This window comes from Balaenoptera borealis (genome assembly GCF_965194805.1).
Source record: "Balaenoptera borealis genome assembly, chromosome: 3".
Taxonomy (NCBI): Eukaryota; Metazoa; Chordata; class Mammalia; order Artiodactyla; family Balaenopteridae; genus Balaenoptera; species Balaenoptera borealis.
The window spans coordinates 203,166-217,271 of record NC_138866.1 but is presented as its reverse complement, the minus strand read 5'-3'; the positions used below and the strand labels follow the sequence as shown (position 1 = coordinate 217,271).

Genomic DNA, 14,106 nt, shown 5'->3' with positions numbered 1-14,106 from the left:
ACGAGCCCCCAGAGCAGCCCAGGGCACTCCTTCCCTCTCCCAGGTGGCTTTTTTAGACTCTACCACTATCTCAGCAACGACTGAACTTGCTGAGAAGAAAAGCTGCCTCAAGAGTAGCTGGCCGAGCAGAATCATCCAGTGCGCAAGGCGCCACGACTGCGGGGCCCACGGCCACTCCTCTCCCCCGTTCCCAGGGGCTCACGGGGGCATCCTCTTCTGTCCCCACGGGCCGGCTCAGTCCTGGCTGTGGGGCTCTGCAGGCCTCAGTGACCCTCCACCGCTCCCACCTCAAGTCCAGATCCACCGTGGAGCCTGCCCCTGACCCAGTCCCCTGCCAGAACCTCCCCGGGCGCGACTGAGCCCGGGGCCTGGCCGGGCATTGTCCTCCCAGCCTGCCTGGTGCTGGCCAAGGGCTGGGCAGCTCGCGGGGAGGGCGCTGCTGAGCGGACTGGCGGCAGGAGCGGCGCAGGGGAGGCGTGGATGGCGCGCAGATCCGAGACAAGCCCAGGCTCTCGCCTCAGGCCCGAGCTGTGGGCTTCGCCGGCCCAGCCGGAGCTGGAGAAACCCCTGGCCACCTGTCTTCACCCCAGCCCTGCCCACAGGACTCGGGCCTCGCAGGAGGGCTGGCGCTGGCCCTCTGCCTCAGAGAGCTCCCTCACCCGATCAAGCCTGGCCTGTGAGCCCCTCGGCCCAGCACCCAAGAGGGCACCAGAAAAGGTGCTGAGGAAGAGTGAAGACCTTGTTGTGTGCCATATCCATCACGGGGCTTGCAGATGGCACACGGGCGCCTGCTGCCACCAGGGGACCAGGGTGCTAAGGAATGGTACAACATTGAGTCTCCTCAGGGGAGGAGATGAGGGTACCTGTGGGCACCAGGCAGCCTGGGGCCTTCCCAGCGGGGGCCAGGCCTCCCTGTCCAGGCAGCAGAGGGCACCCCCCACCCCACTGGCAGTCACTCTGCCCTCCTCCAAGATCCCCATCCCAAGGGCTGGGGGCTCCCGGGGTGCCTGCCACCGAAGCGCGCGTGTCGGTGTGCACCTCCCTCCGCTGGGTTCCCACCAGGCTCCTGCGTCCCGACCCTCCGCTGAGACCAGAGCAGAACGGACCTGCCACCCGGCGTGCCGTCTCCGCCTTCCCCGCAGCACATCCCGATTCTGCCTGCCCACGCCGTGACCCCCACCACCCCAACCCCGGGACCTAGGCAGACGAAGCCTGAATGCTGCAGGAAAGCGTTCTCTGAACAACTTCAAGTGGAAAATCAAATTTTAAAAAGGATATGCCTGTAAAATGCGTGGTTATTGCCAGAGATGCTTTGACGGTCACTCTCCCGTGTCCGCGGCTGTGTGTGGGTGGCCAGCCCTCCCTGGCCCCTAGCACATGGCGGGCAGGCTCCGCAGACCCTGAGGGCTCCCGGCTCAGCCTCTGAGGGGCCGTGGCCCAGGCACGCGAGTGCCTCTGTGTCAGCCTCACTATAAGGGGGCACAAAGGGACGTCCTGCCAGGACCCCCAGGGCGCAGAGGGTGCTGGCTGTGAGCTGAAGCCGGGAGGAAGCCTGCCTGGGCGTGCGTGTGAGCGAGGACGGAGGGGGCCCTGGGTCTTCTGCCCACGCCCTCCGAGCGCCCAGCCCTCGGCAGTGCAAGCCCCCGAGTGGGACCCTCGCCCGACACGCGTGCTCCACACCCACATCAGCTGCAGACACGTGTGTCCTGTGAGCGCTGAGCCTGTCCCAGCCCCTCCCGGGCGGGGCCAGGTCACCTCCCACCTTCCCAGTGCCCAGGCTGGGCTCTGCCCAAGACCAGGGGGCCCGAGGCTCACCCTTCCACCTGAGGTGTTAAAACTGTCTGTGTGGCTCCAGCCTGAACGTACGGGGTCTCACTGGCCAGCACGGTGACTCTCCGCTGGGCCCTGATCCAGCCCCAGGTGAGTGGGAGCATCTACTCTGTCACCCTCTCCCACCTGAACCCTGACTGGTGTCCCGCTTCCCAAGGTGTGAAGCAAGAAAGTACTGGAACACCTCCCTCTCCCTCCCAAGCGGCGCCCAAGCACTTCTGGAGCGCTGTCCTGTGCGAGCCCTCACTCCTGTCCTTCCTGGGGAGTCACCAGGATGGAAACCAGGCCACGTGGCCTTGCCCTGACCAAACACGGCACATGGAGTGCTGGATTTTCACGATTCCAAGGGATTATGTTTAGCGTGACCCCTGAATGTTTCAACAGGGCTCCTGAGAGATGCCATTTATAAAGGCACCTGGGAGAACACAAATGCAGGCGGCATCTGAGTTCAGTGAAGGTCTGTGTGCCGGCACCGAGGGCACTGAAGGCCCAGCACCCGGGCAGCACAGCGCCAGGCTCGCGAGGAAGCTTCCCCGGGGGCGTGGGATTCCTGCGAGTCCTGCATGAGTCCTCACACTGCGGTCACGGCTGCTTTCCACGACATCAGTTCTCCTTCCGAGCCCTCAGCGGAGTGATCGCCACAGAGCCCAGCTCCAGGGCACGGGGCCAAGCTCACCCCAGCCCCAGCGCCACCACCAGGGACAAGTGCGGAGTTGCAGCGGCTCCGCCCCAGCGCTGCTCCCACCCCGTGAGCGTCCCGTCCACACAGGTGTCCCTCTTGTTGGGTCTTCCCATTACCGTCAGGCATTTGGAAATGAGAGGTGCCTTCCTGGAACTCAGAAAGCAAGTTTCTCTAAATAGACTGTAAATGTAGTTTTTTATATTGTTTAAAACGTATGCATGTGAGTCCATTTTTTTTTTCTTTTAAAGAATCTCCCTTGCCTTGGACAAAGTTCACCTGGGTCTCTCCATTGGCTCTAAGGCCAGGGCTGCCCAGCCCCCGGGACAACACCATCACCCTGTGTCCACTGTCTCCCTACCCACTCTGTTTGCCAGTTTCCAAACAGAGACCCACACCCTGTGTGTCCTTCGCCTGTGGACCCTCCCAACCGGGGCAGGAAAGGGACTGAGAAAGGAAATGCATCTACCTGGAGCAGGTCGCTGAGGTCAAGGAGCATGTCTGCAAGGGGAGTCAAGGAGCAGTGCCCAGGCCCACAGGCTCCGGCCACCCGACAACTTCCAGGAGGCAGAGCCTGGCTGCAGACCTAAGCTCGGCACTGGACCATGACGGCAGAGTGAGGCAGCCGCGTCAGGGCTCACCTTCTGGGAGACCTCCGAGTCACTACCGGACAAGGGGGAGTGGAGCTGGGGTGCGGGCCTGCAACACGGTTCTTGGAGTGCAACTGCCTTTGCAGGACGGCCCCCGCATCTGTGTGGGCTCTGCCCAGCCAGGGGTCCCCTGCTCCGAGGGGGCCTCCTGCCCCGGCCTGCCCAAGAAGTGCGCGACCACACTCACTGAGTCTCACGAGCATCCACTGAGCGGCTGCCGGGTGCCCAGCAGTGTCCTCTGTCCCAGGACTCAAGGCTCCTGGGGGACAGACACACACACCAGGCCACCTTTGGTGGCCGGCAGGCACCACTACGGTACTGGTGCTTGAGGGGGCAGCTGTGGGAACTCTGGCGTGGGACCTGTCCTTGCTCTCAGCAGATGGTTAAGTAGTAACCAGAATATGTCCTAAGCGATTCAAAACTGAGCCAGACACATACACAGAAATATAAAACACAAGCCACTGAGAAAGGCAACTTGTCAAATGAAGTGAAATTAGTGTCATTCATGGATGTGCTATGGCTTTGAGAAGTGACTAAGAAATCCCCATGATGCTGAACCAGAGCCCAGACCAGGTGTCCAGAGGGAAATCCTGGGCCCAACAGAGCAAGGAGAAAGGAAGTCCCAATGCCAAAGCCTCACACCAGGCGGCGAGTGTCTGAACATGGCCTCCAAGGTCCTTGAATCAAAGGCACCTTGTTTCTCCGTATGAAGGCAGACGTTTCATCAGGGAGTGTAGTCACAGGAAGACAGATAATGCCACAGTGCAGACCAACAAACCAGTGAGAAGAACTTCGAAAAAAAGAGAAGTGAAATCACAAGAAATGAAAGGAAGACCACCGTAAATATATGAGCAGGAATCGGTGACGACAGAACAAATTAACATAACCAAGAGACTATATGCCGTAAGATTCCAACTCTAAGACATTCTGGAAAAGGCAATACTCTGGAGACGGTGAAAGGGTCAGGGGTTGCCAAGGGTCAGGTGGGAGGATGAACAGGCGGGGCACAGGGGATTTTCAGGGCAGCGAAGCCGCTTGTATGACACCACGACGGCGGACACGTGGCCTTTCACTCGTCAAACGCGTGGAGCGTGGACCACCGAGAGTGAGCCCTCACATCAGCTATGGACTTCAGTTAACAGTACTGTATCAACACGGGTCCATCAATTGTAACATACAGCACACTAACATGAGCTGATCATAGGGAAACTCTGTGCTGGGTGGAGAATACGGAACTCTGCACAATTTCTTCATAAATCTAAAACTGCTCATAAAAATGAAGTCTATTTTAAAAATAATACTAATAAAATAAATGCAAAAAAAACGGGCAGAAGTTTTGAACAGATGTTTCATGAAGAGAAGCAAAGAGCCCCCCTCCTCAGCAGCTATCACAGAAAAGCAAACTAAAGCACCCCTACAACAGCAACAGATGACCGCAGCTGCCACGCCCGCCGGCAGGGCGCCCAGTGGAACACCGGCCCTGCTCGAGGGCCTCCGACCACGAGGAGAGGACAAAAGAATGTTCACAGCAGCTCCGGCACAAGAGCAAAGACCGGGAACAGCCCGGGTGTCCGTCAACAGAGACACCCGATGACCTGTCACACACTCGCCACATGGAGACAAGACGGCAGAGGCCTGCCAGGCCACAGACCTGCAGAAGAGCACACACCCGCATCCCGGACAGGGCGTTCCAGAACAAGCAAAACTAGCCCACGGGCGTCACCAGGAGAGCGGGTGCCTCTGGGGTGGGGTGCTGGTGCCGCCCTGCATCCCGACAGAAGACTTGGTCGCGCAGACACGTGCACTCCTCAGAACTCATCAAATGGCATGATGAAGACTGTGCATTTCGTTTTATGCCAATTTTACCTTAAAAGGAAATAAGAACCATAAACAAATACTGGTATCTAGTCAGTTAATAATCTGCCTGCTGAAGGGCTTGGGGGCACTGGATAGATGTCTGCACCCTACTTTGAAAAACACCAAAAAAGGACAGTCTGAGGGACGGCTGGCGGGTGGGAGGGGGCCGAGCATAGACTAGCAAAGTGTGGATGGAGCCACTGGGGTGGGGGGCGCCCACTGCATAATCAATCCTTTCAACTTTGCCACATGTTTGATATTTTTCATAATAAAATGATGGGGGGGGGAAATGTGTATATTTTAAAAAGGAGATTGGGATTCAACTTTTAACCAAGTTACAATGAAATGACATTTGCTGTCCTTGAAATGACAATGGCAGGACACCTGACCCGTGTCCACAGGAATGTCTAGACAGCCCTGGTTCCTCTCTGAGCAGGATGATCTGAATTCCGTGCTTCCTGAACGAGGCGCCCCCCTCAGGCCGCATCCTGGGCCAGAGCCCCCCAACGCCCCCCGGGCCTCAGTGGGTCCAGCTGATGGGCGTTTGGGGTTCTATGGCTTGGAAAAGTCTCCTGTCTGGCTGGCCCCTGGGCCAGCGTCCTTCCCAGCAGCCGTTCCCTTTTGCTAGGCAGCTGCGTCCAACCTCAGTGCAGAGACCCCAGACCCCCAAACCTGCTGGGACGGTAAGTAAGCCCACAGACGAGGCCTGCGTGAAGCCCTGGCTCAGCATGAGTGTAGTTCTGTCGGCCTCTCTGTCTCCCTCCCGTCCTCCTGGGGCCCAGTCGTGTTCTAGCAAGCGGCACTTCTGCTCAACGAACACCCACTTCAGTGCCTGTCCTAGAAGAGGTGCATCAGCACAAAGAAGGGTGGCGGATAAAACACCTTCAGAAGATCCTGGACGTTCCTGAGGGTCCAAAGACCAGAGTGCGTCCAGTGGGTTTAGAAAGCATGCGGCGGCCCACACTGGGCCACCACTGCCCCTGGGGCCTAGGAGTAGCTCCGCCCCGAGGGGATGGGAGACCCTCTGGCGGGCCCACACAGCACTGCTGGGAAAACAATCACAGACAGGACCCGATTTAAACTGAGACTCATTTTTGGTCAAAGGAAAAGTTTACAGAGATTTAAATAAGGCAGAAGTAAAGGTCAAAAGAACGTGATATTCCTCTACGCTGCCTCTGATACAGTGTCTCTCCAGGTGAAAAACTGCCCCTGCACATCCAGAGGTCCGAAATGTCATGTGTGTGCGTGGACGCCGCACTTTAGGACGAACAGTGAGGCCAGGGGTGCAGCCACGTGAGCCAACAGCACCCTCCTGGGGCCGTACCGGACACGAGACGGTGAGTCCCAGGAACAACGGTGCCATCAGCACTAAAGAGCCAAACCTCGACCTCCCTGAGAAGGATGACCTGCCCAGCACCCACCCACCCTCCAACCCCGCGGGGTGCCCCCTGCTCTGGCGAGCCCTTCCCCAGGCAGCCAGCACCAGCTGGCAGTTATTCACGAGCCGGCCCACAGCTCTGTTTAGAGCAGGAGCTCGCAGCCACGCCCTACCAAGGACAAAGGCCACCAGGACACCTCTCCCTGGTGTCCTGCTGCACCGGTTATCACCTGGCAGTGCAGCTGTACCTGCACAGCGACATGCAGCCCTGATGTAAGGCTCGAAGAGACCACCCAAGTCCCGGAGGCAATCCTCAAAGGGGCCGGGAGTGGAAGCAGGCATCAAGGGGAGTTACAGGGCTGTGTGACAAGGGAGGGCGGCGCCTGGACGCGGAGGTGCGTGGTGGGGGGGGTCGGGCAGCAGCCAGGAGCCACCTAGGAAAAGGAAGGGCTTCCTGTTGTGCCAGGGGGCCTGCCAGCTGCTCCTGCTCCCCCTCAGGGCACTGGCTGCCCCCACAGCAGAAGGCAGAGGTCAAGGCCACAGCCTGGAGCTCACAGAGTCCCACCCGAGGGAAGATAAAATGTAGGACTCAGGGACTTCCAAGACAGCCAGCCTCGAGGGACCCAACTGTCAAGAAGTGGGCCAAACACCATGCACTCAGGCTCCCTCCAGGCCCTGGTCAGCTCCTGCTCCGCACGGCCACAAGGGTGCAAAGGCTTAACGCCACGGCCAGCGGCAGTCAGCTTGGAGAAGAGAAAGTGGGCAGGGACCCCTGTGATGGCACTGCCAGGTCCTGCCCAGGTCCTGAGCCGAGCACATCCCAAGATGTGCAGTGAGGACCCAGACGGGCCAGCCTCCACTGAACCCGGGCTAGCTCCCCACAACTCTCTGCCTGCCAGAGGAAACGAAGTCCCCTGCGGGCGCAAAATTATCCACAGTTGCCACAGGTTTTCAAACACTATATCCAGCACTTCGATAAAAACTTACCAAGTATGACAACAGACAGGACCAAATAACCAAAACCAAAAGAAAACTCAGACAATAAAAACAGACCCACCAATGACCCCACTGTTGGAGTTACTAAAGGCTTTCATATAACTGCAGAGACGGAGAATTTTACCAAAGAACTGGAATCTAATAAAAGAATCTAATGTAAAACCATCATTGAAGTTAGGAAGTTAATAGATGGGTTTAACAACCAGTTAGACACTGCAAAGGAAAGGATGAAAGAACTCAAGACAGGTCACTGGACAACATTCAGAGTGAAACAGAGACAGGAAAAGTAAAAAAAAACGGAATGGAAAATACACAACACAACCTGAGACATGAGGAAAGGGTCTAACGTGTGTGTAACTGGGATCCTAGAAAGGGAACAGAGAAAGAACGGCAGAGAAACTATGTCTGAAAAGATACCTCCCAAGATTTCCCCAAAACAGACAAAAGACATTAAGTCACAAATTCCAGAAGTTCTACAAATAACAAGCTGGACAAATAGAAAGAAAACCACATCTAAGTACATCAGAGTCAAACCCCTGAAAGAAAGACAAAGATATTTCTTAAAAGCAGGTAGTGATAAGAGACGGTAACCTTCAAACAGTGACAAGATGATGTAAAGCCCACTCCACAGCACCACGGAAGGCAGAAGGCAGAAGCGGGACGACAGCAGTACAGCTCCAGGAGAAACACCTGCTGCCCCAGAATTCCACACTCACTGAAAATATCTTTCAAAATGAGGACAAAACAAAGATGTTTTCACATAAAAGCTGAAGGAGTCTTTTCCTAGCAGGCATACTGTTTTTCAGACAGAGGACAACGATCCCAGATGAAACCACAGAAACACAGGAATGGAAAGGGTCAGAGCAGGTAGGTGTGAGTGAACACACTAACGGCTGGGGAAGCAGTGCCCACAGTGCCCCTAGCAGGGCCCGGGCGAGCGTGTCCTGCCAGGAAAGGCCAGCTTCTAACTTAAGGTCAAGGGCACAGGACACAGTCTCTAGGGTAACCACCAAAGCAGTAATAAGTAAATAAATAACAAAGTATTTGAAGGAAAACAGAATAACGAAATACTTGATTACTCTAAGAGGTTGTAAGAAAGGGAAAACAGAGAACAAACAGAAAATAGTAAGATATTAGAATTAAATTCAAATATATCAATAAGCACATTGAATTTAAATGGATGAAATTTTCCAATAAAAAATATTTTAAGACTAGATAAAAAAATTAGACAAATACACATAATTATGTAACCGAGCAGGACCCTATGGGGCCTTCCCAGAACAGGACTCCTCCACTTCACCCAAGCCCTCCATCTGCCTTTTGTCTGTAGAAAAACTTTAGTCAAAGAATAAATTTAACCAGAGCAGTGAAAAAAATTGCAGAAAGAAAGGAAAACAGTCAAGCAAGACAAAATAATACCAATTTGGCCATTAAACAAAGGCAAGGACCTTTAGTTCCTCCTCAAGGGCAATAGGTACTATTCTGAGCCACGCCCTTTGAGCTGTTTTGCAGATACTGAAACCCCCACCGGGTGGAAGAAGTTAACTGCATGGTGACCACAAGCCTGTAGACCCCAGACCAGTTGGAACCAGAAGGCTGAGGATGCTGACTCCCGATTACCTCACCAACAACCAATCAGAAGAGCGTCCAAGAGCTGATCGTGCCCCCACAACCCCCTCCCCCACTCTGTCTTTAAAAACCTTTCCCTGAAAGCCTCTGGGGAGTTTGGCTCTTTTGAGCATTAGCTGCCTGGACTCCTTGCTTGGCGCCTGCAATAAACCCTGCACTTTCCTTCACCACAACCAGTGTCAGTAGGTTGGCTTTACTGTGTGTGGGCAAGTGGACCTAAGTTTGGTTCAGTAGCAATTATATGCTGCTTATAAGAAACATACCTTAAATATATCGCAAAGCATTGAATTTTAAAATATGGGAAAAGACAGACTACGCACATACTCAGCAAAAGAAAGCGGGTATAGTTATACTAACACCCAACACAGTAGAATTTAAGGGGAAAAGCGTTTGGTGATAAAGAGGGACATTTTATAATGTTAAGCGTCATTTCCACCAGGAAGATACAGAATCCTGAATCTGTATCCTCTTAACACAGCATCAGAATATAATGGGAGGACTTCCCTGGTGGCACAGTGGTTAAGAATCCGCCTGCCAATGCAGGGGACACGGGTTTGAGCCCGTGGTCCGGGAAGATCCCACATGCCGCGGAGACACTAAGCCCATGCGCCACAACTACTGAGCCTGCGCTCTAGAACCCACGAGCCACAACTACTGAAGCTCACGCGCCTAGAGCCCGTGCTCCGCAACAAGAGAAGCCACCGCAGTGAGAAGCCCGTGCACAAGAAAGAGTAGCCCCTGCTCGCCACAACTAGAGAAAAGCCCGCGCACAGCAACGAAGACCCAACGCAGCCAAAAAGAACAAAAAATAAATAAAATAAAATAATAAAATAAAAAAATTTATTTTAAAAAAAGAATATAATGGGAAACAAACAAGATAAAAGGAAAAGTAGATTAAGTCCACATCTGCAGTGGGAATTTTAACACTCTTCTTTAGAACAAGGGGACTGAAAAATCGGCAAGGATGATTTGAACGGGACTAACCAACTTGACCTAATGGACATTTATAGACTGCTCCACCCAACAGGTGCAGATACCCATTCCTTTGAAGTGCACATGACGCGGCCACCAAAATAGACCATGCGCTGAGCTGTAAATCAAATCTCAGCACACTGGGAAAAAAGGGAAATCATTCAGTGTTTGTCCTCTGACCACAATGGAATTATACTAGAAACTGATAATACAGAGATAACTAGAAAACTCCCAACTGTTTTCAAAACAAGTGGTACACTTCTAAATGACTTAATATCTAAAGGAAATAAAAATGGAAATTAGAAAATATTTTGAACTGATCATAGTAAAAATGTTACACATCGAAACTGTGTGATGTAACTAAAACCTGCCTAGAGAGAAATTTATAGTCTCAAATGCTTGTATTAGGAGAAACAGAAAAAATGAAAATCAAGAACCTAAGAAAGCTGAAAATAGTCAATTAAACCGAAAGAAATTAGAAGGAAAGAAATAATAAAAGTATTCAATGAAATATAAAATAAACGTACAATACAGATAAACAACAAAGCAAAAGTTTGGTTCTTTAAGAAGGCTGATAAAAGCTCTGGTGAGGCTGTAGAGAAACTGGAACCCTCCTACACTGCTGGCAGGAATGCAAAATAGTCCAGCTACTTTGGAAAACAGTCCAGCAGTGCCTCACAGAGTTAAACACAGAGCTCCAATGATAGCTTATATGATTCCATTTACATGAAATGTCCAGAACAGGCAAACAGAGAGTGGCAGAAAGCAGGCTGCTGCTCGTTTAGGACTGGTGGCATGAGAGACGTCCTTTCCGAGGCGATGACAGTGCTCTAGCATTGACTGTGGTGACGGTTGCACACTTGTGTGCATGTAACTGAAAACCAGTGACTTGCACAACATATCAGGTGAATTTCATCTCAACAAAGTCATTACCAAGGAAAAGACTAATAAAACTGGCAACCCCTAGCAACACGGATCAAAGAGAAAAAAGGCAAAATTACAAACATAAGACATGACAGCGGGGTCGTCACTACAAGTGCCACAGACACGAAAGGGAAACCGGGAATGTTAAGGATAACTTTACTCTGATACATCTGGTCTCTGAAGTGACACAGACAAAGGCTTTGCAAAATACAACCTAGCAAAACTGGAATGAGAAGCAGAAAGGCTGGATAGTTCCACACCTACTATAGAAATTGAAGCCACAAGGACGATCTTACCACAAAGAAAGCTAAAGGCCCCGATGGCTTCGCTGTGAGTTTTCCCAAACGTTTCAAGAGGACGCAGTACTGGTCACCGCTGCACTGCCCAGGGTGCAGAGCGCGAGGGGGCACCTCCCAGCGGTGTCGGGGCAAAAGCACGACTGCGACACACCCAGTTGACGAGGACACTGCAAGAAGACAGGCCACCAGCACAGCTCCGCCCAAAATATCAGCAATACCTGGAGAGGGTAACTTGGCATGACCACATCTGGGTATGCAAGGGTGGTTTAACCTTAAAAATCAGGCAGTGTGCTGGTCCAATGGTTAGGACTCCGAGCTCCCACTGCAGGGGGCCCAGGTTGGATCCCTGGTCGGGGAACTAAGATCCCGAAAGCCACGTGGCGTGGCAACCCCCCCCCACCACAAAAAATCAGTCAGTGTAATTCACCTCGGCACAGATTAAGGGGAAGAACCCCACATGATGATCATACCAATACATACATAGATGACTCAACACCCTTCACAATAAAAGCTCCTGGCAATTAGGAAAAAGGAAACACCTTCAACCTGTTACCTGATAAAGGTATCTTAGAGCAGACGTCTAAGGCAAAGGGCTGGAAACGCTCTCCGGAGCCAGAACAGAGCCGAGGATGCACCCCCCCCGGCCCCCGCAACCCCTTCACACCCCACAGGGCACCACAGGCGTGCAGATGGCCAAGAGAAACACATGACAGGCATACAGATCAGAAGGGAGCAACTAAAACTGGCAGCAGACACAACTGTATACGTTAAGAAAACAAAACAACAGGGCTTCCCTGATGGCGCAGTGGTTGAGAATCCACCTGCCAATGCAGGGGACATGAGTTCGAGCCCTGGTCCGGGAAGATCCCACACGCCGCGGAGCAACTAAGCCCGTGCGCCACAGCTACTGAGCCTGCACTCTAGAGCCCGCGAGCCACAGCTACTGAGACCGCGTGCCACAACTACTGAAGCCCGCGCGCCTAGAGTCCATGCTCTGCAATGAGAAGCCACCGCAATCAGAAGCCCACACACCGCAACGAAGAGCAGCCCCCACTAGCCGCAACTAGAGAAAGCTCACACGCAGCAACAAAGACCCAACACAGCCAAAAATAAATAGAAATTTTTAAAAAAGAAAAAGAAAACAAAACAAGACATCCCAAAGTTCAATTAGTAAGATTACTCACTGAATTTTGTATTTTTAGATATAACATCAACATACCTCAACTGTACTTCTATACACTGGAAACAAAAGATACCATTTACCTTAGCTCAAAACACAAATACTTAGGAATAAAACTAACGAACAAAGTGTAAGACCTCCTCATCAAAAATGAGAGAAAGCAGAGAACACCTCAAGAAATAAGGGAGGGCTTCCCTGGTGGCGCAGTGGTTGGGAATCCGCCTGCCAATGCAGGGGACACGGGTTCGAGCCCTGGTCCGGGAAGATCCCACATGCCGCGGAGCAACTAAGCCCGTGTGCCACAACTGCTGAGCCTGCGCTCTGGAGCCACAAGCCACAACTGCTGAGCCTGCATGCCACAACTGCCGAAGCCCGCGCGCCTAGAGCCCATGCTCCACAACAGGAGAAGCCGCCGCAATGAGAGGCCCGCACACTGCAGGGAAGAGTGGCCCCTGCTCGCCGCAGCTAGAGAGAAGCCCGCGCGCAGCAACCAAGACCCAACGCAGCCAAAAAAATACAATAAATAAATTTAAAAAGAAAGAAGGTATACTGATAGGTTGGAAGATTCAGTATTGTTAAAATGAATGTCAATTTTCCCCAAATTGATCCACAAACCCCAATCAGAATCCCAGAAGTTTTTTTTACAGAAATGGACAATCTGATTTAAAAATTTATACAGAAAAACAGAGGGCCACGAACAGCCCAGACACCCCTGAGGCAGAAGAAGAGCTGGGATTCAAGGTCTCATGCCACAGATCCTGAGACAGGTTATAAACCCGCCATACTGAAAACAGTCTGGTATTGGCACAAACAGACCAGCAGAAGGGGTCAGAGACAGCAGCAATAGACCCCCACCTAAGTTCAAAACAGTGGTGCCACCACTGTGCGCTGGGAGGAATGGTTGTCAGCAGATGGCACCTTGTCACCTGGACACCCAGTGGAAAGCAGCAAACTCTGACCATCTCCTCACAACAGACACGCAGACCAACCCCTTAGAAGTCCTCAATCCAATGGGAAATGTAAAACCAAAAGTTTCCAGAAGGGAACACAGGAAAATATTTCCAGGATTTGGGGCAAAGATTTCTTAAACGGGACACAAAAACATTAATCACAAAGGAGAAAACTGATAAATTGTACTTCATTAGAATTAAGAACTCTGTTCATCAAAAGATACTGCCGAGGGGCTTCCCTGGTGGCGCAGTGGTTGAGAATCTGCCTGCCAATGCAGGGGACACGGGTTCGAGCCCTGGTCTGGGAAGATCCCACATGCCACGGAGCGACTAGGCCCGTGAGCCACAATTGCTGAGCCTGCGCGTCTGGAGCCTGTGCTCCGCAACAAGAGAGGCCGTGACAGTGAGAGGCCCACGTACCGCGATGAAGAGTGGCCCCCACTTGCCGCAACTAGAGAAAGCCCTTGCACAGAAACGAAGACCCAACACAGCCATAAATAAATAAATAAATAAAATTTAAAATTTAAAATAAAAAATTAAAAAAAAAAAAAAGACACTGCCGAGAGGTGGAGGGCAGCAGCTAGGACAGGGAGGCTACCTTCCATGCAGACGCCCAGCCCTGGCCTCGGCCCAGGACATGCCTGCTGGACCCCAGGGTGTGCCCATGCTCAGCACCACTGGACGCTGGCAGGCAGGACACACTTGCCAGCAGGTCACAGAGCTCCAGAGGCCCGAGGCTGGCCAACACTGGGCGGTCCTCTC

General features: G+C 52.7%; 1 protein-coding gene across 8 annotated transcripts in view; it reads right to left on the bottom strand.

The window, feature by feature from the left end:
- The window catches only part of BRF1 (BRF1 general transcription factor IIIB subunit), a 71,787-nt gene that overhangs the window by 26,329 nt on the left and 31,352 nt on the right, over positions 1-14,106 (bottom strand). For 6 of the 8 annotated variants that reach the window (XM_082386292.1, XM_082386287.1, XM_082386290.1 and 3 more), the window contains one exon: positions 2,979-3,010. The exons of the other annotated variants lie outside the window; for them this stretch is intronic. In XM_082386292.1, coding sequence (XP_082242418.1) covers positions 2,979-3,010 — 32 coding nt within the window. The remainder of the gene's footprint in view (positions 1-2,978; positions 3,011-14,106) is intronic. 8 annotated transcript variants of the gene reach the window in all.